Source organism: Eleginops maclovinus, chromosome 22 (assembly GCF_036324505.1).
Source record: "Eleginops maclovinus isolate JMC-PN-2008 ecotype Puerto Natales chromosome 22, JC_Emac_rtc_rv5, whole genome shotgun sequence".
Lineage (NCBI taxonomy): Eukaryota > Metazoa > Chordata > Actinopteri > Perciformes > Eleginopidae > Eleginops > Eleginops maclovinus.
The window spans coordinates 15,110,073-15,137,477 of record NC_086370.1 but is presented as its reverse complement, the minus strand read 5'-3'; the positions used below and the strand labels follow the sequence as shown (position 1 = coordinate 15,137,477).

General features: G+C 42.0%; 1 protein-coding gene across 1 annotated transcript; it reads right to left on the bottom strand.

Annotated features, from left to right (window-relative positions):
* Positions 1–566: 566 nt before the first annotated feature.
* pax2a (paired box 2a) lies at positions 567–27,286 on the bottom strand. The gene is given in 11 exon segments (XM_063875642.1): positions 567–3,293; positions 3,467–3,553; positions 4,984–5,031; positions 5,034–5,084; positions 11,873–11,993; positions 13,988–14,163; positions 20,897–20,941; positions 21,862–21,981; positions 22,142–22,227; positions 25,858–26,055; positions 27,087–27,286. Coding segments are annotated over 11 exon segments (1,254 nt in total). The 3' UTR covers positions 567–3,171.
* Between the last annotated feature and the right edge of the window lie 119 nt (positions 27,287–27,405).

Genomic DNA, 27,405 nt, shown 5'->3' with positions numbered 1-27,405 from the left:
GCTTTTTGATGCTTCACAGGGGATCCATGAAATAAACAATAGGCAGAGGAAGCAGTGAAATTGAATTAGAACAATTGTGTGTTCCAGAGTAGAGAGGGTAGAAGAGGAGAAAGGGTAGCAGCAGTGTGGTATGGCAGGTTGAAACCAATGCATCATTAAATATACTGGAGTCAAAAGCCGGGGCAACGCTCTCCTGCCTCTCCAACTGTCCCGCTTCTTTGTTTCCCCCTCTACTCTCTCCTTTTTATTTTTTTCAAAGATGTTCTCTTTTTCCATCGGTCTTGCGCACACATACAGATGTGTTAACATAATACCATTGTTGTTACTGTTGGCTACTTTTAACAGGAATGATAATCTATATAATTTCTACAGATAGACACTCAAGCAACGTGCTCTGCATCTGTTTCTGTATTTCAAATTTGAGAGCTGTAACCCGTATGAGTGCCTTCTGTAGTCCTCATAAAACCAAACATCAATACCCCAGCAGCAGGAATGCTCCCCGGAAACCTTGAACTCTGAATCATTTTCTTATGGGGTTAATAATGAGGGGACACCAAGTCAACGACTGACATATAAAAGAATTTATTTCTCATGTGCACAAAAAGAATTGGAACAGAACTGAAACAGAACAATGATTGAGGCCACAAGGCTTTCTGTATAGATTTTCATCAGAAATCCTTTTATGTCCATGACACATCTCCTGTATCATCTTTACAACAGCAGAAGACCCTTTCCTTTAGAGGTGCTCTGCTTCCTAAAGCAAAGACTTTGCCTGACTGATGGTGGCTTGCACTCTGCGCCACTGTTTCATTTTCAGATATGTCGAGCTACATGTAGACAGAAATAGGCAAATCCCAAGTGCAATTTGTAGAGGATAGCTTCTCCTGAAGAGCAGGACCGCAGTTTCTCTTTTATCTGGTGCTCTCAGCAACGACAGCTAACCCCGGTGCCAGATGATGTATTTGCTTGTGTGGAATTAAAGTAAACTTCATGTTGGATGCCTTTTTGCTGAAGCATTGTATTGGTAGAGGGAGTGAAGGGAGCAAGGAGAGATGGGTGACTGGTAATAAGTCTGGATGTGTTTCTACACATGGAGCCACAGATGACTGTAATTTGGATTAACATAATGATCACAACATCTACTAACAGCAAACAGGACAATATCTTTGATTGTTGCCAAGGACTTCAGTTTGATCGCATCCTCATTTAAGGGAATTTGTGAAATGAGAGAGAAACCATTTCACACTGGAGGTCTTTTGTTCTTGTTCATTTATATGCTGTTCTCCATGGGGATTACTTATTCTGAGCCCAACAACAAAAGATGATACAGAAAGCCATTAAACTCATTGCATAGTGACATAAAACATTATCATGACATTATCATGAAAACAAAATAAAATGACAAAGACAACCTATGTGATGTTAGCATTTGGAACCTGCTACTACAGTATGTGTAGCCACAGGTCATACAGTAGTCGTGCCTTTCCTCAGAGCACAACATTACATTTAGACACAAATGTAATGATTTTTTCAGTTTGAATATCTACAAAGGGAGTCAGTACATTAGTATGATGCTGCAAGTGTGTGTGACATTATTTACAGAGAAGAATTGTCTACACATTATTCACAAATCATTCTACAAAGCAGCATTTTGTTGCAACTGACGGAGTATTGAGTAACTGAATTTCACCTTTTTCATTACAGTCATATGCATCATGTTGTTCGTCCGTTAAAAAGTCACGGCATACATGTTCAGTGTTGACTACTCATTTAAAAGATAATACTGCTTTATTTATGTATACATATACTGTAAATAAAATATTAAATATCAAACTAAGTCTTTGGCAAATGTAGTTAGTAGTACATTCACAAAATATTTTCCAAAAAGCAAACGGAACCAGTTTTTCCTTTCAGTACCTATGGAGAGTAGAACGTAAATCAAAGAGGGTGGTGAATATGTATTTGAAAAGGCAATTAATTTTGTTGAACAAGCATGAATTTGCTTTGAAAAAACAGGCTTGTAAGGCAATTGTTGAAGCTAATTTACAGTTAGTTTGCTCAACTGCAAACAGCTTTCTAAACAGTGTAGGCATCTAGTGGTACGACTAAGAAGCTGAATGGATTATAACCCAGGAGAATTGAATTTGTTCATGTAGCCATAGGGATAGGGCTTACAAACTCCTCAGAAAATTGAAAGCATTGCTTTTACTCAGAAAAAGATGTCTGTCTGCTTTGTGCACCAACATGAAAAGTTTTTACTTATGTTTTCAATTGGAAGGTTAATTAAACGTAATGTTAAGTGACAGTACCAAATAAAAATAAATAAGCAGAGGGTATAGTGCAAAAAAAGAATAAAGGACGATCATGCACGGACATGACTCGAAAATGAGAGAAATGTGAGAACTACTCTGAAGAAATCTTTGAAAGCCTTTTTCCGACAATAAAACATAGTAACGGAAACAAATAAATTAAAGTATTTCAAATTCTGGCGAGGCCATTTTGTGGTCACCACATTTTTAATACTTTGCAAAATGATTTACATTTTTACATCTGATTGTTTGCCACAGGGAGTGTGATGTTTCCAATGGTGTCTTTAGGGTCAGTAAACGTTGTAGGACATGCTGTGTTAAGCTGATGACGTCACTGGGACAGGAGAAATGGGAGCAGAAGACGTAGTCAAAGCACCAGAGTAAAGCCCTCAAATCACTGCTTCAAGACGCTGCATCGTCAAGCTATGGGACCTTTTTTATTTCCCCTGGACTTCTCTCTTGAGAGCAGAAAAATACTGCAGTTCATGACAAAAAAGGAATGTGAGGATCCATGAATAAAATAACAACAACAACATCAACAGCAACAGAGAAACAAAAATAAAAACCCACAACATTTTTTTCCACATGGTATTCTTCACACTGTTTTTCTTCAATTTATATTTTATAATATATATATTTATATAATCTCTTAAAGTCATTCTGGAAGTGTTCGGCCTGTGAGAGAGTGAGGGCATGATAGGTGGGCTCTGAACGTCCCGCAGGCCATTTTGACCCAAAGTGTGTGACGCTGAAGCTGGGCTAGATGCCCCGATGTGACCTGGCCGATCCCTCCTCCACATCGTGTAACGTCACAGGGTTTCCTTTAGGATTCCACCTCGCTTCCCTTTGACCTCAGTGTTTCTCAGACGTGGACAATATGGAGGCCGTAGCCCTGGGCCTGCAGTTTGAGCTGGTCTCTGTAGTAACTAGTGGCGGTCGTAGGCCGTGGCAGCAGTGGGTGGTGCGGAGCCACGGGACGCGGCACTATAATAATAAGGGGAACCTGAAAGTTAACAGAAGAACGAGCCGTTGGAAACCACGAGGCCATACATCATGTAGGACATGAGAATACATGGAGCCTGAAGATATATTTATAAGTGTTTTTAAAAAAAAAATAGTATACAAATGTTAAAGTTGCCTGTTAGAAAGTTTCTTACTTAGTAATGCTGGATTGCTGAACCGCCACGCTTCGTTGTATGTGGTGTACTGTGGATGAGAGTAAGGGTTTCCAGAAAAGTCCCCTCCTAGAAAACAAATCAATAAAAATAAACATTAGCAAAGTGCTAACAAAATGAAATGACAGACAGCTTTCGTAAAATATCAAGCTTTTAAAAAAGCCCAACACCAAGTCACAATCCAGGTACATGACAATGTAGTCAATCGACAATGCTGCATTTTTATCCTAACTGCTTGTCTCCTCGGGCCCTTCAGGTGAATTGATTGTTTTATTAATCCTTTGTTAGTCTTTAGGATTTCCTTTGTTTTTTCGTTAAGTGAGGACTTCAGTGCTTTTTTCCCTACTTTTAAGCGATGAGGCGTCGCTTCAAAAATCCCTAATAGGTTCTTTGAGACTCTCATTCGCTCTTCGTCCTCCCTGTGCGGGTCGTGGTGGAAAGGACGGGAGGCTGAGGGGATTTCCGAGAGTGATGCTTAGGGTCCACAGGTTTCCTTCTTTTACGACACTATAAAAGCTTTATTTGAAGCTGCTGAAGAATGGCCTTTGCTTTAACAGTGTTTGGGACCAGTCCATAAATCTTAGTCATTCCCCACCAGATGAAAAAAAACGGCAACCTCTGGATTAAAAACCCAGCTTGTGCTTGTGTGCTAGTATGAGTATATCCATAAGCACTCTAAGATAGCAGTAATGTTAGATTTCAGCTTTTACATCCATGTATACCTTTCAAATCTAGTCTCATTCACAGTGAGCTCACTTGCAGATACTGCACGCCTGCTTGATTATTGGTTACTGTGATAGAGCAATAAAAGGAATTGTGTTTTCAGTTGTTCGGAGGAGAGATCTACACATGCTGCCAGCTATAGCATCCCCACTGCTGGTCGTGTAACTTGAGCTCATCCCTGAGAGAGATAGTGATTTAAATATTTACAGGCCCTCCACGCCTCTGTGTTTTGACCCTTAACTGTTTGCTGTGAACCTGAACTGCAGGTTAAGTAGAGGGGAAAGAGATACGCTCTGCAGCCCTGGGTGTCCGGGGAGGCGAGGAGAGGAGCAAAAGCAGTGTTTATCGACGGGGCTGGTGAGAGTGCGCTGTGTGGACACGGCGGAGGTAATGAGCGCTGGGAGCTGGAGTGTAACTGAGAGGAACTGTCCTATCACACGGCCACTGATTGTGGTGATCGCCTATCGAGTTCATCTAATGTCCTCGTCCGCAGACGCTAACCACACGCTAACCGCAGTCTAACAAAGCTATAACAAGCTCTCTTCAATCCTATGGGTCAAGAGCAAGGCCTTGAGGTTTCTTCAGTAACTCAAAGAGTGAATGTTTTTTTTTTGTGTGTGTTACATGTACACTGTTAGAGACATCACAGAGAAGTGTTACTACTTGTTTAGCTTAAAGTGACCTCCCCAAGATCAACTGAAGGGGACTACCTACTGAAAATAAAAGCTGTAAGATTAAAATTAATGGCATCATAAAAAGGGAGCAGTGGTACCTACCAGGAACCATTCCAGCGAGTGTGGAGGTGGGGTAGCTGCCTTGTCCAGTGGGGGGACGTGAGGTGGGTAGCCAGGTAGGGTGGTACTGGCCATGTCTCGACCTGCAGCCACAAAGGAGGGAAATTCTTTACATGATGCTTGAATGCAGAAAAGTTAAATATATATTCAGTTTTTACTTGATGGTTAAGCTTGAGCATTTACATCAGGTTTTGTAAGGAGAATTACTTCAATGCTTCAGCCATGATTTTTGATATCACTATTACATCACCAAAGTGAAGTCTAGTTTATAGTGAAGAAAAATAACAAGCAATGGCAAGGCAGTTGCTGTCACATTTTATAACACCATTTCATGTCATATTGTATGCAAGACCATATTGCAATATTCTTGAGTAAAATCCTTCAAAAATAATAAAAAGGAACACAAATATTTGAGCTGTTGCAGTCTGGGGTTGCAAGGGGCTGGAGAATGCATGGGGTGAAAGGTGCCCCCCAAACAGGAGACCAGTCCATATGACAGGGCAATTATTGTCTGTATACGTGCTATTTTGAGGAAAGTTACTGATTTGTTTTATTATGGAAAAATTGTATCTGAATGCTACAACTGCTGTAAAGGAAATACACCAACTCTGAGAAGCTTTTGAAAGTGACAGGATCATAGAACCACATTTGGTTGTGCTATTAATCGTGACCGGGCAAGACAGAATAAGGGGCAAACAGGATAGCGAGATACGGGTCCAAAGCAGCATCAGCCTTAAGTCTCAGCCTCTGCAAGCTTTCTCCCCCCTTTTGGCCCCCTCCGGACCCTCAGACCTTGGGCCTGTCACGAGGCTGAAGGGACCTGGAGGCCCATTGTTAACCCGAGAGGGGGATAGAGCATTGGCTGTTAATGAGGGGCAAACAGTCAGTTTCACTCCTGTATACAAAACAGTGAGGCCTCAAAGCATGATGGGATTGATGGCTTTGCAACATGAGAGGTGGAAGCTTCAATTTGGTTTACATTTAGTAAATGATCGAAAAAAAATTAACATAGTGGTGAATCAACTAAAATAGAGAGTTTGATTTGATTTTGATCTGGCTGCAGGGCCTTATGGGTAAGGATGTACCTGCTATAAAAGGCTGGCTGGCATTTTGGCTGTAGCGGGGGCCGTGGGCATGGGCAGGGTAGCTGGGAGCAGAGGCAACCATTGAGAGGCTGGACTGGTGGGGCAAGATGTCGGCGAAAGCAGAGTCCCCCACAGAGGAGGGGGTGAAGGGGGCAAATGATGCCTCATGGGGCTCTCGCTTTACACACATGGAAGGTGGATATGATGGGTGAGAGTCTGCCAGGTGGAAAACAAGAAAGAAAAATAGAAATAATGTAGACATGCAACTCCACACATACTCTACATACATTCACTTCACTCACTCAGATGGATGTAGGGATGAATGTATAGCTTTTCTAAATGCAAACGCAAACCAACTAAGTAGCATACGTGTTTTTCTAGATTTATCTTGCATTACCAAACACTACAACAGGGCAATGAATTTAACTGAGACCAGACTCCATATGTTTACAGATTTCTGATATGAATGAAGAATAAAGGATGAGGAACAGTAAAAGAGTATTTGCTACTATATATTAACTTGTATCTTTTGCCAAATCAAGACGAGACATTTCATATGACTTCTGAATAGATAAGCACTCCATTTGATCAACTACAAAGTATATAATAATAATCTGTTATGCACCCAGCAGTAATTCATTCAGCTAAGTGGAAACATACACCAGTGAAATGTTGCAACAGCACATCGCGCCTGATCAATCAAGCTCAAATGCCTAAAAAATTTCCCAAAGGTTCTGGGGAAAACAAACAACATAATCTCACGGCTGCTTTCTCACAACAAAATCACTCTCACAAATAACCAAACAATCGTCTCGCAGACAGTTCAGAACTCTGCACTTTGATCTAATTTGGCTGATGAGTCTTGGCATCTTTCATTTCACCGGCTCTGCCTCTTGAACCTATGCAATCAATGTGAGCTCTGTCTCCGGCCTCTCCACGTCTGCCGCTGAGCCCGTTCTGTTGGCTGGGGCCTACAGGGAGAGATGGCTCTTTCCCGACACCATGATAGCCTCATTAGCTGCTTCCCCCATCATTGTCATTTTACAACAGGACTGTGTGTTGCGATTCCTCATTAAGATAAGGGCTGTTGTATGGAAGGGGGAAACAACCCTGTCAGCCCTATGAACCTAATGCCAGGGAACCTAAGTGACTGCTTTCCCATAGAAATCTAAAGGAAGTTCTCCAAATCTCTTTGTCTTTGTGACAGCTGTAAATGGGGATTTAGACAGAGGTAGTGCAATTACTCAGAATACTTTCAGCTTATTGAGACAAATAGCATTGTTATGGAGGACATTTTTGAACTTACGATCAAATCATTAAAGGGATGGTTCACACAAAACCCTGGCATGAACAGAAATATTTCTAATGAGTGGGATTTTATTTAATTGGATGGACCTAAAGTTTGTCACATGCATTGTACAAGTATGTCATGAATTTATCGGAAACAAGGTCCGCATTTAGGAATGATTGCAATTGGCTGGCCCTCAGTTCCGCTTTTCAGTTCATTATATCTAACATGTACTCAGTTTAAATCTTTAAAGTTCAAACCGCTTTCAAAAGTTACCCTGAGTTTGATCGGAGTGCATAAAAACACTACCAATTATTCCAAAGAAAGAAAACGGGCATTGATAAAAGACAACACGGCAAATAATTTTAGGGTTTGCATAAAAGGACTATATTTCACGAACAGCTTGCATTACGATGTTTACAACAATCACAGCGTGCCTGAACCATAACACAAAACATATGGTGGAAAAGAGATGCGCAACAAGTGTTGGCTTAAAGAACATAATCCGATGACAGTTTGTCACAATTTTAAGCAGTGGATTGTGTGTTTGTTAAGGGAATCTTGCTTTTCCTAGGAGCAGTTATATTAATATCAGTATGAAACTGCTTGGCCTACCTAACCTTTGGGACATTATTCTGTACTTTAGGTGAAAGACTTAGGGTGCCAAACACGAAGCGTAGCAAAGATCTGTTAACATTGTATCAGAGACTTCCTGCATGCTGTAGGCTTCTGTTTTCTCAGCGCCTGAGCAACCGTTGTCAAACAGACAGAGGCTACGACGCAACAACAACCGATACAAACGCTGCGTTCAAGACCACTGAACTCTGAAACTAATCAGACATGGTGTTGCTTATTGTCCTGGAGACAAGGAAGAGCCCGGGTAAAGGGAGCCTGTCAAATCACAGGCCCTGATGATGGAGATGGAAGATAAACTCAGGGTCCTAGGGGACTTTTCTCCCCAGCAAACACATCTCTGAGAGAGTGGAGACGCTATAGAGTTCTCCAACAGCTGTCTCTGCTTCACCAATGATACACTGATACCACTTCTACAGACCCCATCAACCATAGAAATGGACTGTTAAGAACCTACAATGGTCCTCGGAGTGATGCGTCCAGATATAGCAACAACAGCCTTCTCTCAAGTGAGCATTTCATTTTTAAACACACACCAAGGAACTTTGGTGCGCAAACCATTTACTGAAGAACTCTTGTTTACAAAGGCTGACATTCAATCTGCAGAGAACTTTTTCCAACCCTATACGATCACCATCACACAAAATTTGTGTCTTGTGTGAGTAGGTGAAGTCCGGAGAGGAGGCCAGAGAGAATCATACGTTAAATTTACCTTGATAGGGACCCACTTATCTTAGCAAGTAGACTATTTGCTCTCTTGAATTGTGGAGGTGGAAGTTTTAAACCACTGGCACCAAAAATGAACAAATGAAAAATTGACAAAGGCTACATCCAAAGAGTAAGTAATTAGCGTGGCCAAATGGCTTAAATTCCCCATACACAGGTTTAATTCAGGACAGGTCATACGTTATCAAAAGTGTGCTTTCAGGTTAGTGTGCTTTTGTTGGTGGGGGTGATATAAACATTAATTTCTAAGCTCGGGGCTGCAGGTTTAAATTGGCTCAGACACATTGTTTGCCACCAGGCCTCACACTAAGCTCTGCAGGTTAGGTGGCTGCTTGTTGTTTGCCACCCAGCAGCGAATGGCTGTTACTGCCAAGTTATAAAAGGAGCTCAGAGTGTGGTGTACATTTCAGCTGGAGATAATATGTAATTAAGCATGAGTTTTTTTCTCACCTCATCTGTACAGTTTTGTCTTGTTTTACTCATAGGGAGAGAGAGAAATGGAAAAGCATTGGATCTTCACATCGGCTAGAGTTGGCCGAACAGAGGGGTGCCCATTTACACCCAGCCTCCCATAGGCTCTGGTGAGAGTGATCATGCGGCTACAATTTTATACTGTCATTTGTTCTAAATATAAACTTGTGTACGGATTAAAAGTCAATATGCACTGAATCTGCTGGATACTTTATGATGCCATCTATTTTCAGGTATCAATAGAAAACTGGACAGACACATAAATGCTGGACCAGAGCCAGAGACCAGGGGTTAAACATGACATGCTGTTCTCTCCATGAACACACTGAGCAGTTCACTGTGTTCTTCCAGTGGACACAAACACACACACGTTTCTTCACAGCTTGTACACACCAGAAACATGCACAACAGTTGCCAAATTTGCAAAATGCTTTGTTTGTTGTATTTCTCTTCGGAGAAGATGAGAAAATAATTTCAATACAAATAGTTATTGACACTTTTTCAAATCTTAAGATTGTCATGGAAGGAGAAAATCATTTGTCAATGATTGGTGATTCACACTGAATCCCAGCAGTGCGTTTCAGTGCCCTAATTTGGCTGCCGCCCTTCTTCCTAGGTAACTGTCTCTTTCACACATAAACAGAGGACACAAAAGATGGCCGACATTGCTTTCCCTAGCGCCCTTGGAACGCAAAACTGAGCACTTCATTAATCATTCATCTTTAATAGATTATGCAAATTCAGGACATAAAAATCAACAAGATCAATAACTGTATGAATTTTAATTGGGAGCAGAAAACATTTAAAGAATGAATATAATCGCGTGGCTCCATCCAGTGTGAGAGCATAATTTATTGATAATTGGATCCCAGCCTAAGTGAGGAAGGTAATTTAGCATTTTTCAGCCTTGGCATACATTCCTATTTACAGGGTTTGCTAATGGAAGAAAAAATAATATTATGCAGTAACAACCTACACCCAATCAAGTGCTTCATGCATTACTTTGCATAGTCGTTAAAATTAAGTAATAAAAGCTAACTGGAAATTACTTCTGACTTTAATTTGGTGCTCAAAATACTCAAAAATAATATGCTAAAGTTTGCTGTCATATTCCACACAAAGAAAAGTTTTCCTTGTTCGCCTCCTGATTATGCAATCTGTGGCCCTCACATGTATCGCTTTAGGAGGCCCCCGGCCCCCAGGTGGCTGGAAGGCCACCTGCTATGAGTGTGCTCCCCAGAGCGAGACCGCTTTCATAGGAGGAGCCTGGCATGAAAGACAAAAACACACCTTTCTTCTCTTGAGGCCCAACTTTCTGGGGCAAATCTACCTCCCACATATTCAGGAATAAAAAAGGGGTCTTTCTTTTCCCGTAGCTCTGTGTCTGGGTCCGGGGCTGGACTGGAGGGATCATTTGAGAAGGGCCACTGCAGTTTTCAATCATGCTGTCCTCCTCTTTACCTACTCTCTTTTTTTCTTACAGATGCACACAGACACAGTGGGCTCATTGACTCTGATGCCCACTGCATAATTATGGGTGTTTTATTAAAAGAATGGCATATTAAGCAGTCAGTAAACCTAACCTCTCCTGGGAAAGAGCCTCAGCAGCCACATTCAAACAACATTTCAATTAACCAGGCGGCCATCAACCTGGACAGCAGAGAAAAAAGAGCCATAGTGCAGCAGGGTGGGTCAGTGTGGGTTATATGATACAGATAGCTAGATATTCAATACACTGCACCTGCCATTACCTGTTGGCTCACTGGAAGTCACTATTGAAAACAGCAGCCAGATCGTGAATTGGAAAATTTTGAGAGTTTTTTGTACTGTCTGAACTGTATCTAGGTCTCTCTCCTTTCCTCTCTCTCTCCACAGCATGAGGCAGCCAGCCAGCCACGGTGCTACTCCAGCCGCTGTCAATCAACAGGCTATCATAGCCTTTGATGACAACGTCGTGTCGCGGCGAGAACAGCAGCTGTCTCTTATGAGAAGTGCTCCCAGTCAATCTGTTAGCGGGCCAATCCGGGCTAACACAATAGCCAGTTAGGAGCAGCGTGTGAAAGGGCTGTAGGATTTAATGGGCTGAGATGATATATCGCCTCGCTCTGTCTCCGAGAAATAAATACACAGAGTGCCTCAAAAAGTGGCTCGAAAGAGCTTTTTCATTCAGTGATAAGAATTTAATATAGCTGGGAAAATGTGTAGCACCATAAAGAAGCGGCAGTCAAAATCTTCATTACTCTATGATGATGCAATATGAAGAGGATTTTTTTACAATGCTCAGGTAAAGTTGACCAAGTTTGAAGAAATTACATTTTCAGTTCAGGTAAGGCAGAGCCTTATTTGCCTGCTGCTCTCATTTAATAGCTGAGGAAGAGTTCAAATGTGGCCTTGAGTGATTATAGGAATATATCGGGGGTTTTGTTTATATTTTGGGGATGAGGAATACGTCGAATTGGATTCATTTGGCTAGTGACAGGGTCAGATAGCAATTTGAAAAATTGGGATAAAAAAAACAAACTTTGGGAAACAGGAGCATGCCATGACAATATGGGAAGCACACGCTATGTTTGTGTTCAAGCACTAAGTTTGTGCACCTGGCTGCAGATTTTTTTCAACCTGCTGCAGCTGTGTTTTAGGGATCAATGTAGCGTGAGTAAGATTATACCTGTCACAACAGAGTAGCTCTGGGAGACACTGGAGGCGAGGTCGGAGCTGGCACTGGAGGAAAGGCTCGGCTTCACGTCATCCAGGCCGCCGTTCAGGGATGGGTGTGAGTATTCATTCGCCTGTGGACAAATAAACAACAAATGCCAAAATACATCAGTAAAGGAATGCACATGTCATTAAAGGTGGCAATCAAAAAATCACCCTTTTTATAGAAAACTATTTCACATTCCATCAGATGGTGTCATAATATAGATTTTGCTCATGCACTGCATGCAAGTCCACATGTGAGCAAGTCCACATTAAAACAGCATTCCCAGTCTTATATGGAATATGTCTGAAGGAATCCCCTAGTGTATCTGAGGAAGCTGCCTTGTGATCCTCTCTGTATTTCCTTGTGAATATTTCCCTTAAATTCTGTAACCCCCCTTCACCAACCCGTCCTGACCCCGCTCTCCATGCTTTACCAAGACCTATGATGTATGCATGCATTAGGGCTTGTCTGAGGAGAAGGCAGAAAGGGGAGAGAGGGATGAGAGAGGGATTGGGAGAGGAGTGAAAGGACGGGGTGTCAGCTGGCTCTTTGTGCTCCACTGCAGTCATCCCTGTGACCAGTCAAGGGAGGAGACATTCAGGGCTTTGTTACAGGAGAGACATGTGGTGTGTTTTTTAAAGGGGGGAACAACCTCAAAATCAACCTTTGTGTTTCGCCTATAGGATGAACACATAAAACTGGGTTGATGAAATGGTAAAATAGTGTGTATTGTTTTACCCCTCTCATACTTTTATTAGTACGTTTTACTTTATATTGGAGTTTTTTTATTGCTCATCTACGATCAACCATACCTAGCAGACTTTCATGTTTTACAAGAATTCCTATAAAAACTAAATTGCAATACTCTGCTGTACTGTAAGAGAAAAGTTCATGTTAGAACTAACTCCCTCAGTATTTATCACTTTCATCTCCGGTTAAGACTCCATTAGCAGCTATGATAAATCCTGTTTGTTAATGAGATGACACTTCCTGACTGGACTCTTCTTCTTTAAAAGGATAAGTGTTTGTGCGCACATTTGTGTCTGTGAGTGTTTGTGTTAGAGTGCGTGTGTGCATCCGTTTGCCTCAATGGGACGGGGTCCCACAGGGGTGAGCTGGTGACCTCAGTCTTGTCTGCCTCTATCTCAGATAAACTCTAATTGTCTGCTTACAACTGTTCACTGGCACTAGGCTGGATGTTCCTCTCTATTCCGCTGGGCCTCAGTAACACAAGAGCCATTTTGTCATGCAGATGGGCTGTGGGCAGGGACGGGCAGGGCTGGGCGGAGGGCGAGTGGCAAGCACAGAGGGGCCTGAATGACCTGACCACATGGCTGCCAGAAGTGTGGGAGGGATGAGGCCTATTCAGCCTGGCCTCTTCAAAATGGCTTTTTAATGCCCTGACGCAGACACCAGACAAGCCCCTAATAGCCTAATATCCCACCTTTTCACCAGTTTAAGAAAAGGAGGGGGTGTTGGAAGCATGGAGAAAAAAGGAGGTGCACAGAACGAGTGGAAAGCAGCCTGATTAATATTACATTAAATTAAAACTGATTTTTCTGGACCATTCTGACGCTGTTTTTCTCCCCCCTCCTCCACCTTCCTCTCGCTTTTTTAATACCTTCTCCTCCACTCTTTGTGATTGCAAGTCATTTCCAATTCGTTTTGGTATTGATCTTGCCGTAGAAATCACTTTGGTAATTAGCTGCATTAGGTGCTGTATAGCAGGCTGAGGGGCTGTCCCCCTGATTTATCGCCGCTGTAATTCCCTGCGATCGCGCAGAGATGAAAATGAACTCAATTAGGGCACTGCTAAGGCTGCATGGGCACCCTCATAGAGTTCCAATGGAAAATTAATTGTCTCATGTTGTTTGAGTTTTATGAATGTAAATAAAGGTTATACACTTTTATTGGCGGTAGCTTGTAGAGGTTGCTTTGAGCTAGAAGTTGCACAGAGCTTTTTGTCACCTGTGTCAGTATATACACTAGTTCATCTGTTTATGATGTTACAAAATCTATGTACGTTTTTTTTTTTATTACAACTTAAAATTCAAAAGTGTAGTAAGAAATAGTTTGGCCAACCTGTTCAGGTTTGATGTGTTCTGAAGTGGGGAAGACATCAGGATAAGACGGACGTTCGAACACACGATCCAGGGCCTCCAGCTGCTGCTGGGTGAAGGCGTCTGCCCGCAGGTGCTTCCTTAAACTCTCCACGCTGCCCTGAGAGTCGCTGCCGGGGCCTGAGCCATCAGAGCCATCTAGAGAAGGAGGGAGAGGAATTGGGGAAGGAAGAGCAACAACATTTAGCATCAGGGAAAATCTCCAGCTTGTTTTTTTACCTGATATTCTAGCAGGCTAGCCATGAGAGAAAATCATAGGCAGATTTTTTTACTTTTTATCTAGCTCAACGGGTGTGAGAGTGATGGCATGAGGAGCAGCAGTAAATTCAGGGAGACCCACCAGCATGTCTGCCTTTTTATCCCCCTCTCGGTTTTTCACTGTTTCTCTCTCTCCCTCTCACACACTCACTCAAGCAGCTCCCTGCCTCCCCCCCTCCACCTCTCCCCATGGCCACCATCAGCACGGTCATCATGTGATAGGTCTATGGTAATTGATGGATTACCTTCAGTGCAAATACATACTTGTAAGGGAGAGCGTGTATTTCAGGAGGAGAAAGTAGGGCTGGCGATTACATACAGAGCCTCTCATTCTGCCAGCGGGAAATGGAGGGCCATTATTTAACTGTACTATTTCCTCCTGAACATATTACCCTTCCCTCTCTCTGTCTCTCTTTCTCTTCCTCCATCCCCCACATATTGCCTGTCTTCTGGAAAACCGAATGGAGTGGGGACGGTACTCGGGGCCAAATAAGGACGGGGCGCCGAGGGCAAGCATATGCATTTCCTCACTCAGTCACACTCTATATAAACAAATGAGCCTATGCTTCCCTCGTTCTCCTGATCTCTGACCCTATCAACTCGGCCAGGGAGCCCACCGCTGCCGCTGCAGCTCTCCCTCTGTTCACTCATCAAGTCCCGAACACTGAAAAAAAAAAATCTGCAGCTAAAACCTCCATCCGGCATCCCAGGAACCTCCACTCCACTGCCTGCCTCCCGCCACCCTCCCTTCCTTCCTATATCCCGCCGCCAACAGTGGATGAGGGCTTTAGCTCCCATACAAATCTGTCATTCTAAATTTGCAGCAGATTATGTTCTCTCCTGGGCGAGCCAGCGGTGATATATGATATGCAAGGCCGCTATTGATTGCCTGATCCGCCAGCAGAGGAGGGAGGCGAAATGAACTTGGAATGAACATCATGCCTCAACTCATTGTGCGTATAATACTCTACTTAATCCCACATTTTTCTGTGCTATGGAATTCAATTGATCAATCATGTTCCACTGATGGTACCATTTCAGGGGCGTTATTGCCATTCTGCTCGGCTGCTTGACCTTTTTTCAATGGCTGAGGCCATAGGATGAACCCGACTCGCACCAAGAAATAGATCCATGGGGAGAATGGAATGGAGGACTGCAATTGGGTAAGAGTGTGTGTACGTGTAGATGGAAGGTAGTGTGTATATGTGTGTTTCTCTTCTAAAATAAATTGACTTTAGCTTTGTGTAACATTTATGAAGGAATCAGTTTTTCTCTTGCCACATGTGTTTTTCCTACCATCGGTTAACCAATTATAATTTTTTAAACACAGGCTTTTTTTCTTCTTTTTTAAACAGCTCCCTTGAATGTAGGGTTAGGGTTTCATAATTAGTTTTGCTTTGTAAAACTCAGTTGTTTTTTGTGGTACAGGAGAAAATGGAGTCATTAATTACCACGTATCAGCTGGTCTGAGAAAAGAGCCAAGCTCGATCAATAGTGAGGGTTTGTCATTCACCATGGAGGTGCATGCTTATACTCAGCAACCTTCCATCGCTTAATCAGGCCTTCTGTCCTGGCTGCAAAAGGACATGCATTCCAGTCATGTAAACAAAAGCCTCACTACCTAAATAAAAAGAAGAAAGAACAAGCTTCTTGATTGACATGCCTTATAACATAATAAACATTAACTCAATCTTTGTGGTGTTTTTAAAGGTGTGTTTACATTTTAATATACTAGAACATTGGAATTAAAAAGGCCTTATTTTTTAATCATGCTCAGTTAAGCCACATTTTTTTTTATCCTTAACTCTCAGTTAGGTATGTGAATACATTTTACATTTATATGAGGAAATACTTAAGGATTTGGCCTTAAAATGGAAATAATACTAAATCATTTATTTTCAGAACTCACCATTAGAGGTTCATGTTTGACATATATCATAAAATAGCAGCAATAAATCAGATTCATCCTTTGACAGTCAGCGTGTCAAGTGGAGTGTGAAGCCCAACTGTCAGTGAGTGTGTGTGTGTGTGTGTGTGTGTGTGTGTGTGTGTGTGTGTGTGTGTGTGTGTGTGTGTGTGTGTGTGTGTGTGTGTGTGTGTGTGTGTGTGTGTGTGTGTGTGTGTGTGTGTGTGTGTGTGTGTGTGTGTGTGTGTGTGTGTGTGTGTGTGTGTGTGTGTGTGTGTGTTCTCATTGACTGGCTTCATTTTCTCAGTGTTTCTTCAACCCCTTTGGGTGTCTCAGCAGGTATTCTCTTATCATTCCCAGAGCACCAGCTGATTGCATCTCTTGGTTTTAACACCAAAGTGTTAGGAGAAAAACCAAGATAGAACAAGACTCTTCAGTGGGGACATTGACAAATCAACCCTAGGAACAAATCAAGGAAACGCACTTTCCAGTGAATACGTTCTTTGATCAGCTTGAACAGAAGGATGCTGTATCCAAAAGCTTTACATTAATTTAAAAAATGTATACAACGTTTAAGTAGACTACCACCAGATGGAAAGGCAAACTCAGTCAATGGACATGAAAGTGTGACTTTCATTGTCTAACAATACTGTGATAAAATAATCCTTTTGTTACTTATAATCACACTCCCTAAATGCTCTTTCAGCCATTTGATCACACACATTCAGCGTTAACCAATGGTGATAGCTACTGTGAGACAGACCACAATGTTATCAAAAGCTGTTCTGTTTTTCTTTGTCTCTAAGGGGGATGTTAACATCCTGTGGTGGTATGGTTTGCACTTTATGTCCTTCTTTCATCTCTCTTGTCCCTCTGATAAGATAACTCAGCGAGACTAGAGGTGGGGGCTTGTTTAAAAGGCAAATGAATTCCTGCACACCGCCTGTGTCTCTCCGTAAATCAATGACACTGGGTTTCCTAGATCAGACGCTGGGAAACCGCTCTGATAGGTGAAATGATGCTATCGCAAATTGTGGATCATTTGTTGATGTTTTTAAAGATGCAGTTATGCTTGAAAAAAAGAGAAGAGAGCACAAACAAACTGGTATACCCAGAGGGTGAACACTCCTTCCCTGTAAGCTAGCTATATTTATGAAACCTCTGAAGCGGAAAGGAGAGAGGTGGGTGGGGTGGGAGAGAGAGGGGGAGAAGAAGCAATGCTGCCATGGCTGTTAAGATCCTGTTATGTTGTGGCGTGTTTAAGAGCTTTATTAATTCGATTTAGCACCACCAACCAGTGTACTGACTGTCAGCAGGCATAGTGATGCTGATTTGATATTTGCACTCACTGCCAGCACTAAGGCTGTGTTGATAGTATTTTGAAGCACTCTAGTTATTTTATTTACTTATATAAATTCTAAGATCTAGGCCACAGCAGAACTTTATAATAAATAAGAAGTACAGCACTTTTAGAAAGCAGTTTGTGAGTTTATAACATAAATAAGAGGGTGGCAGAAGATCAGAGTTGGTATTAAATTGTAAGGTTGGCTATTTGATTCATGGCTAGTTATATTAACAAAACCAAATTAATTTAAAGTTATCATATGTTATCAAAGGAAGATTAGTCTGTGCAGTGACGCTATTGCAAATGTTATATTTCAATTTGTCTTTAAACAATAATGTATTAAGCATATTGCTGCATCACAGGAAACTTCTATTCTTCATAAATATGGTTAAATAATTTTCCTCCTACTAATTCCAGTAAAAAATGACCTGGTAGGAAATGTATTTTTGCAGTCCCAATTTGACCAAGTCTCCCTTCCCATCTCCTGTTTTTCTTTGTCCTCCTCTGGACCACTCTGTCGTTTAGCGTCGCCACCCTGTGTGGCGAGTATTTGTGGAAATGCAATTAACGTATCCCCTCTTTTCTCTGGCCTTTTTCTCCCTCCTCAAGCTGAGTAATGCATCGCTCCATTAATTCCGGGCATCGCTGCCCGTAATTGACTTTTCTGTGACATGATTCCTCTTCATTGAGTGAATTCCCTCTCCTTATATTTTTTGTGACGGACCTCATTGTGTATTGTTTACATCTAAACGTGGGGTCTCACGCAGCCATGTTGCTGAATGCAAATGGTTAACCTGCTAGACTCAGGAAGAAGAAGGGGTTGATAAGAGGAGAAATGAAATGTTGAAGAGAAAGAACGACAGAGATAGAGAAGCGAAGGAGGAGGGGGTGAAATGCAATGTAGACCCTTTTGTGTCCTCCTCTACTGTCGGGGCCCTAACAGCTTCTTGTCTCTATGTTACGCTCTGTGGCCCCTCTCAAACCTGGGCTTTTTTCTCTCTCACACACACCCCATCAGGGCCATCATGGTGCTCATGATTCCATTTATTTCTGTCTCGCTCTGGATGCATTTATTTTCTAAAGTGATCCTCTATTGACTCATTGTCATGGACTGGCTTGACTAGCCAACCAGTGTAGGCCCAGGTTCAAATCCATACACTAACTGATTCAAACTCCACAAATGGGTCATATGTGTTAAAAGATCTACACCGGACGATCTCCAAAAAGGGCCAAGTATCAAATTTGAACAAATCAAACCAGTGACTATTCATTTTTCCTTAGGCTATTGAACAAGCTGGATATGACTCTGGCTTCCTGGTGCGATCTTTCTTTTATGTCATGAAGGAACAACCTGCTGGGCCATATTTTTTCTCTCTCCACTCACACAATCATCAGCTTCTTCTACACTCATCCTACACCCACGCTACAATCACAAGTTATGACCTTTGCTTTCTCCATCTAATTTATCACTGTAGCTCCCTGTCCTCCCCAGAGCTCCACTGGGCTCCATCCAGCGATGAGACAAACATACAGCTAGGTCACATCAACCTGCCTGCGTACAGCAGAGGTAACCTGTCACTGTTTGCTAAGACTAGGAAAACACTGCATTTACATAAAACAGCACTTTTACAGATTTTCCTTTTAAAATAGAACCAACAGGTATGTTTTACATAACAATTTGGACAAACGACTGGAAGGCCCAAACTTTTTTAATGAGTGCATGGACTTCTAGCTCCGTAATGCACATTTGACAATCCCACAGCAGTTGTCACCCAATCCTCTCTGTCTTTTCTCGGCTTCCACTTCCACGAAGGTTTAAATGACTGAGTGAGAGCATGCTGTACAACAGGCTAATTTCCCCACTTCACTATTAATGCATTTGGCAGGAGCAACATTCCATTTCCTGTAATGAGATACACAAATAAATCTGGCTATGGATAGATTCGGGTTGGGGTGGTGGTGATGGTGGTGGTGGGAGGAGGTTGGGGGGTGGGTGGGTGGGTGGGGGGCTTGTGTGGGGGACGCATTCTCCCAGCACTGGCATAATTGGTATCGCTGCTTGCAGACATGCAAACCAATCTCTCCTCAGATAGGGCTGAAACTCTCTCTTTTCCCCCTTAAGGCTATTTCTTTTGTCTTTTCGATAGCTTGCACATCCAAGATAGAGGAAGGGAGGGGGGGTGAGATGTTAATTTGTGAATTAATAGCTTCTCCGCAGAATTGCAAATTATTTTAAATGTCACTATTTTCACTGTGTGAGGAGCATCTGAAGCCATGGAGTAACAAACACACTCAGTACACACATTTCCATGGATAGGTGTCTACCTAAGCATGCACAAATCCTAAAAAAAATTGGACTCTCTTCAGGCTGCCAGGGCCTCCTTCTGCCCTCCTCCCCTCATTAATCCACTTTCTCATTCAGCTGCTCAACCTTCTCTCTTTTACCTCCCCCCATCTTCAATTGAAGCCGTCCAGTGTAACATGCTACTTTTAATTTGCAATAACACATGACAAGGACAGATTAATGGCTCTTATGGCACCTATGTCCCTGAAGCTCGTCTTACGGGGACCCCGTATACATAACGCGTGTCACACTACATTATCTCTACAGCCCTCTAGTAATGGGGACCTTTTTCTTCCTCAAAGGGCAACTGCTGACTTCAGCCACACAGGGATCACATGCCACCACCATCACAACACCAGCAGTATAAGAACTGTGCATAGCTTTTTTTCATGTTCATCATGGACAAATGATCAAGATGTAAGAACAAACATTTGAAGATTCAAGCATAACATCTATGACATGCAACAGAGTCTACTTAGTCATCGGTAAAATATTCTAAACAACATTAAACACATTTTCGGCACAAGGTCTCCCCTTTTTTTTTTAAGTAATGACTTATTACTTTTCTGTTTACGCATGTATGTATTTACTGAGTTGTCTGACTAGGTAACTTTTTGTGTATGAAACTGTATTAGCAAGCTCAGGTAGATAATCTTGTGTTGAACAGTTTAAATTGTAAGCCTTTATGTGTGATGAATTAATCATGCTGTAGGCCAAATTACATTTTATAATTATTTAAGAAATAATGTGTTCATCATGTGTAAAATCAAATGCTATCTCTGCCTAACAATTCTAAATAAGCTACACTGTGCATTACTGTATATTGAACTGCATGCCATTACATGGAAAACCTGATTTTCCACTGTCAATTTCCCCCCATGTATTTATTGGAATAATCTTCCCCACCTTGTCCCCATAAACGCATAACCCTGGAAGAGCAGAAACAGTAATTGAGAAGACAGAGTTGTGGTCTGATTGACCTAAAGCAAAAGCAAAAGTTTGTCTAACTTCAACTTACAATGTCCTATTTTCCTTCCATCCATGTGGTTGCCACTCCAGAGAACTAAAGAGACAGAAACATAAAAGAAGGAAGTGGCTTGTTTTGATGAGTGCCCTTTGGAATCATTTTCAACCATTACATCCCATCAGCCACTTCAAAACAGTATCACAGAATCACACACATACACACACATGTTCACACACACATGCAGCCCCCTCCTTGCCTCCACCAGTCTGTTCCTACACCTGTTCAGGCCTCCACCGGGGACATGTTAATTCATAGGCATTAAAAAAGCCAATTGTTTGCAAAACCGATAATCTATTAGCCCTCAGGCAGTGAGTGTCCACTCTCTTGCCTTGCCTCGCCTAGGAATGGGAGATTCTGGCTTGGACCGGATAGGGCTTCCACTTCCACGTAATCTTTGAGTATATCTAAGTCTCATTTCCTGCCCTGGTAGTCTTAAAAAAACGTTATTATAGAACATTTTAATGCTTATTTTAGATTATCTTCAGTAAAAAATACAAATAAATCTAAGTATCTAGTGCGGAATATTAATTGTAAAGTATTTATCTGATAGTATCGAGGCGCAGATTCACAACAGAGCTTCTCTTTCTGCTTTTTATTACGTTATAGAGGAGGAGTAGCTCTGATGCCTTGCCAAGGGGGATTAGAGTTGTATGACAGTTATATGGGATATATCTACAGTACGTCTGAGCATGGTATAAAATTGAGATGCAGCTCTGTAGGCGTATGGTAAAACGCAGGGCATCAAAAAGCTGATTGAATCGCAACACTCTTTCAACACTCGCCCTGCCTGATATACAACATAACAAGTCACTGGAGACAGCACACAGAAACACACTTGGCTGCAGCGCTGTCATAAATGCCATCTTCTTCACACACAGGAAAAAAGAAAAAGTAGGAGACGAGTGATGGAGAGATTTAAAAGGATGGAAAACAAAGGGATGTTCTGTCTTCCTTACCATCGTCTCGTTTCCTCTTCTCGCCATTTGAGCGAGGGATACCCAGAATGCCGTTGATGGAGTAGGAACCTACGGGATCGTTGGAGGCGCTGGTCACAGGGGGAGAGGCTGTGCTGGGCACTGATGGAGAAAGCTGAGTTAGTATGTGTACAGTATGTGTGTGTTGAGGTGTATATATATTTGAAAATGCATGTACGGGTTTATATTTGGGAGTTTTCCTCTTGTTTCCGCAGCTCATGTGACTGTGCAGTAATCTGTGTCTAGCCTCACTCAAACTTACCTATGGTGTGGCCGGGCGTGGAGAGCGGCGTAACGGATCCGTCAGGGGATGGGTGGAATTGCTGCTGGACTTTGGTGCGGATAATCCTGGTAAAGTGAACAACAGACACGGATCAATCAATACTGCTTCCAGAGCATGGAGATTTCACACCAGCCCGGCCGCCTCGGGACACTTAAACACGGCACATCACTTCCACTTCCACCCGTGCATGTACAAGTGCTCCGTCGTTTGGGGCGCTCGTATCCTCATATTCAGGCTTCTGTCACAAATAGCCAATCTCGGGGCTTTAGGGGCAATCTCTCTACTCCTGTGTGAGGCTGAATGGGGGCTGCCCCCTGAGATTGTGGATTCAATCTAGCTGGATTCTGAGGTTAGAAATATGATAAAGTCCCCATACCAGTAAGATGTGATGTGGAGGGAAAGTCTTCATTGCACTTTGGTCTGAATGATCTTGCAAACAAAGCATGAAATCACATCAATTCACCTCAATGATCAGCTTCACTGGCTCTACCTGGCCAAGTCTAATAATCTCCCTCTCCTGCTCCCCACTCCCTCTTTTCTCCTCACTCTCTCTGTACTCGCTCCATCTCTCAAACCTGATCTTTAACTCCTCTCCCTCACCACCTCATCCCCTTTTCTCATTTCTGCCTCACTTTCCAATGTGCTCTACGTTTTACTGTACTTTACAATACCTGTCTTTCAAAACCCTCATCTCTTTCTTTCCTTCTTTCTATCTCCACTCTTCTCCAAATCATCTCTTTATTTCTCTCTGACGACCTCTCGGGCGTCTCCTGTAGTTTTTGGTCTTTTTGTTGCTCAGTGTAGCACACAGGAATCCTCCAGGCTCACTGAGGATCAGAGCCTATTGATTGGGACACCGGGATAGAAAAGTTGACGGCGAATGGCAGGGAGGAACAGCAAATGCAAATGGTGATCTATAAATTATCTGTGACAGAAAAGCAATAATGTCTCATTGGCCCAACCTGAGACCACTGCCACATCCGCTGTATTTTAATCGAGGATGGTCTTTGAATTAAATAACTAAAAATTCAAAGTAGGCATCACAATAAACTGAAAACTTAAAAGACGACATAATGCTACGTTTGTTAAATTGAGGTATTGTAAAGGTACAGTGGGATTTACACAAGCTCAGCGATCGCTCTTGGAACAAGATCGCATTACATTAAACCATGACTATGGTAATCTTTTGATTGACAGGCGTACGTGAGATCATTGAATAACAGGCAGTGTTGTGCACAGAAAGATATCCCATATGGAAGCCCTCTCAATCGGGAGGTGTGACAAAAACAGTTTTTTACAGACTGCAGATGAGGCGAATGACTTTCACATGTGCATGCAGCATCCAGCAATGAGCTATCAATTCTGAATCAGTCAGCTACGAGGTTAACTTCCTCGGGGGCAAATAATGTACATCAGACTCTTTTCATTCACCTCACTATCTCATGTGTCCTCCATACTCTCTCCTTCAGGCAGGGCAACAAAGGCTACCAGCCTCCTCCAGAAAACACACATCAATATTTTATTTGAATTTCTAACATCTCACCACAACAGTTATCTGACCTCATGACTCGAGGGAGCCTCATAAATTCAAGGACTTTGTTTCAAATCTATGTTGTTGATATTGAATAAGCAATTTAGATGGGTGAATTAACGACTTTGGTTTTTGGGTGTTGTAAAAGAAAGAATCCCCAAAGAAAGATGAAAATGTGGATCAATATGATCGAAAGCCGCTTAGGACCTTATGGGTTCGCCTCTGTCCACTGGGCATGTTACAGTGGGTGGAAACTCCTCTCTGCAGTGACAAAACAAAGTGCAACCCAGTCTCTGTGTAATCTTTAATAATTCATGCAGGAAAAATGTGTTTAAAGCCAGGACATCCTCTTTAGTCAACAGAGCAGAGGTCAGCCTCTTAACCACAGAGACCACCAGAGGTGCACTGTGTGTTTCTCTCTCACTGACTGCCTCTTTATTCCTCTTCCTCACTACTTTCCCAATCCTCCCTTTATTTAAGAACAACAGCGAGAAACAAAAAAAATCCGTAGAAATTTAAAATAGCATGGAAATTATAGGTATAGCAAATTATCGGTTTGATTTTTTTAATATACATTTCAAAATAATCTTCCGCATTTTAAAAATATATTATTAAATATCTAATAATAAATATCAATAACCTTTCCTGAATGCTAATATACGTCTTAGGGGATGAAATTCACGAATGTATTAGTAACTTAGTAAGTTAGTAAGTTAAGGTTTGTGAGGCCATGCTTTAAGAATAAAAAAGCAGTTTTATGCATTGCCACCAGCTCTGATGTTAATGATTAATTCGTAGGCCAACTTAGTTTCAAAGCACAACATTCCTGGTAATAGTGCTGTTCCACACAGCTTAAAACCAAGCAGATGGTCAGAAATGTTTTTTTAATAGTAACGCATAAAACACATCCTCCACACACAGTTAAATACATTTTCCTCTGCTTTTAGGAACAACAAGTGAACAGCGCTAAAACGACCTGTTGAAATCATTTCCATGACAGCCTGATTTTATAATATTCCTTTCTCTTTTTTTGTTTAGATTCATCTATCTCCTGCATTTAGCTGGATGTGTTATGAGACTCTCTTTAGCTCATTAAAATGTAATGCTGATGACCAGCTCTCTGGAACAGTGCCTCCTAACCAAAGTTCATCACTCGCAGGCACTATGGGGCTTTTTTCACTTTGCACACATGCACTAGGGCTTTTCACCGGCGTCCTCTGTCTAAAGATACTCTGTCCACTGCTGTCCCGCTTCATGTGGAAAGGTGAAGGTGTAGGGTGTCTGCTGCTTTAGCTGCTTCAGTGGAACAGAAACTCTTTTATAGTCCATTTACCCATAGATCAACACTGTTTAAGGGGGATTTGTATATGGTCTGTAACATTCTGAATTCATTTTACTCATGCTGTAATTACAGTTATTATGGACTGAATATAAAAATAAAGGTTAAGTGCAATAATACATACTATTGTTGTCATTATTATTTTTAATTATAAGTACTACTACTACTACTACTACTACTACTACTACTACTTCTACTACTACTACTACTACTACTACTACTACTACTACTACTACTACTACTAATAAATAATAAATAATAATATAATGTGCGAATTAAAAAATATAGATATTTTTGAGTTGTCCAACAACACTATAAGGCTAAATGTTTGGTCTGTTGTCGCTACACATTCACCTCTGTGTTGGAAAACAGAGCAATTGGTTGGCAATAAAGAAGCTGCTGCCGCCTCTGTCGCAGTGTGGTCCGCGTATTGAACGACTTTGTTGGGTATTTCCCTCCGCCTTTGTATCTGGTTACGCAGTATTGATCGGTTTTTATCGAGACAGATGTGATTCTTCGTGGCCTCAGCCTTAGCTCCCGTGCTGGCTGTGTTGTAGAGGGCCGCAAAGGAGATTGAATTGCACTTGTGAGACCACCCCGGTTAGGCTCGGCTGGGACTATAGATAAAATAGCTGTGTGCTTATTTCAAAAACGGACTTTTCCAATTTACGCATGGGGTTTTTCTTTTTGTTTCCTCATCCTTTCTATTTTCCCCACTCTTCTCTTACATGCATGCACACATTTAGAAGTAAATAAAAATGCACGTTGTAACAATCCGGCATGCTTTTCAAGACAAACAAAAATTGAAACGGTTATTTCGCCTACCTGTTGATGGATGAAACGCTGGGGACGGTGTCGTTGTCGCAGACTCCCTCAGCCAGTAGTCGGTCCCTTATTTCCCAAGCGAACATGGTTGGGTTCTGCCGCTTATAGTCAGCAATTTTATCCACCACTTTCGGAGTTGCAACCTTAGGTTTGGAGCCACCAATGACTCCGGGTTTAATACTGCCGGTTTCGTAGTACCTGCATGGGGACAAAGTGAATGGTCCTGAATGGAGTCTGTCTGGATGGAAAAGGTGGCTTGACTGTATTTTGTGTGTAAACAAATCTGCGCCGACCTTAGTACACAGTGCGAAAAAAATATCTAAATGATGGATTTAATGTATTAATTGGTGTGGAAGTGTGCTGTTATATGGACCTAATTGAGTGTCAGCTGGAAGGTGAACAGAGCGGATTTTTCAACGAAAAGCAGTGTAATTAAAATCACACAATATAAGCAGTGAGACGGACAGAACAAAGGACAGTTTAGCTGTAAAAGCACAGTTTAGACCTCATTTCCAATCTCCATGAGCTTACAGTAGCATGCACGACATGCCACCATGACCTATTGGTAAATGTTGGTGACAAACATTCAGTGTGTGTGAAATGAAATACCTCTGAAATGCCTTCTGATAGCTGAAAAAAATATATTTCAAAATATTATCTCACAGCATTTGTGCTCTGATGTATAATGATGTATATCTAATTTATCAGGATTTGAGCAGCGTTTACACTGATGGAAAAAATATATGAAAATAAATTGTGTATTATTGGGCTTAAAGTTAAGGATTATGATACTCAAACGTGTGTTTATAGTGGACGTAGACTGCTTTATTTTCCTAATCTGCTAGAAATATTCCCATTCGTTTCTGTAGAGTTGATAAGACAGTTTTCAAGTGACCTCATGCTACTTTATACGCTTACTTTATCACCTGTAATCACTGATAATATTAATACAGCCTCTGTGATATTTTTTATCCTTAATGCGTAAACTCTCGCCTAAAATGTATTTCATGATTATGATGCTCTTCTCTAGCAGGACTGGAGGTGATGGACAGAAAATCTCGGACGCAGAACTGCTGTGTTCAAGCAAATACAGAGAAAGAAAAAAAATGACCTGCCTATATAACCGATGGCTGAGGCTGAAATAGAGCTGGGTGCGCATATATACGGGCTATAGAAGATTGATGTTTGACACACATAGGGCTCTGTTGGTAGTGGATCCCCCCTTTTACCTGCCGAGGATTTTGCTGACACAGCCGTGACTGACCCGTAGCTGTCTGGATATGTCGCAGGGCCGGACACCCTGGTGGGCCAGCTCCACGATCCGCTGCCTCACCACGTCCGGGAGGGGCCTGCCGTTCACAAACACCCCGCCGAGCTGGTTCACACCGCCGTGCCCTGCGTGGGACACAACAGCAGCACAGGGGAGCATAACATTACACACCTGCAGGAGACACGCTTTCTCCTCACGTGGAAACATGTAGGTTAATTTCTATGTATTGGTTGTTTTTGTTTGTTATTTAAACCACATCAAGAATCCACATGCACACA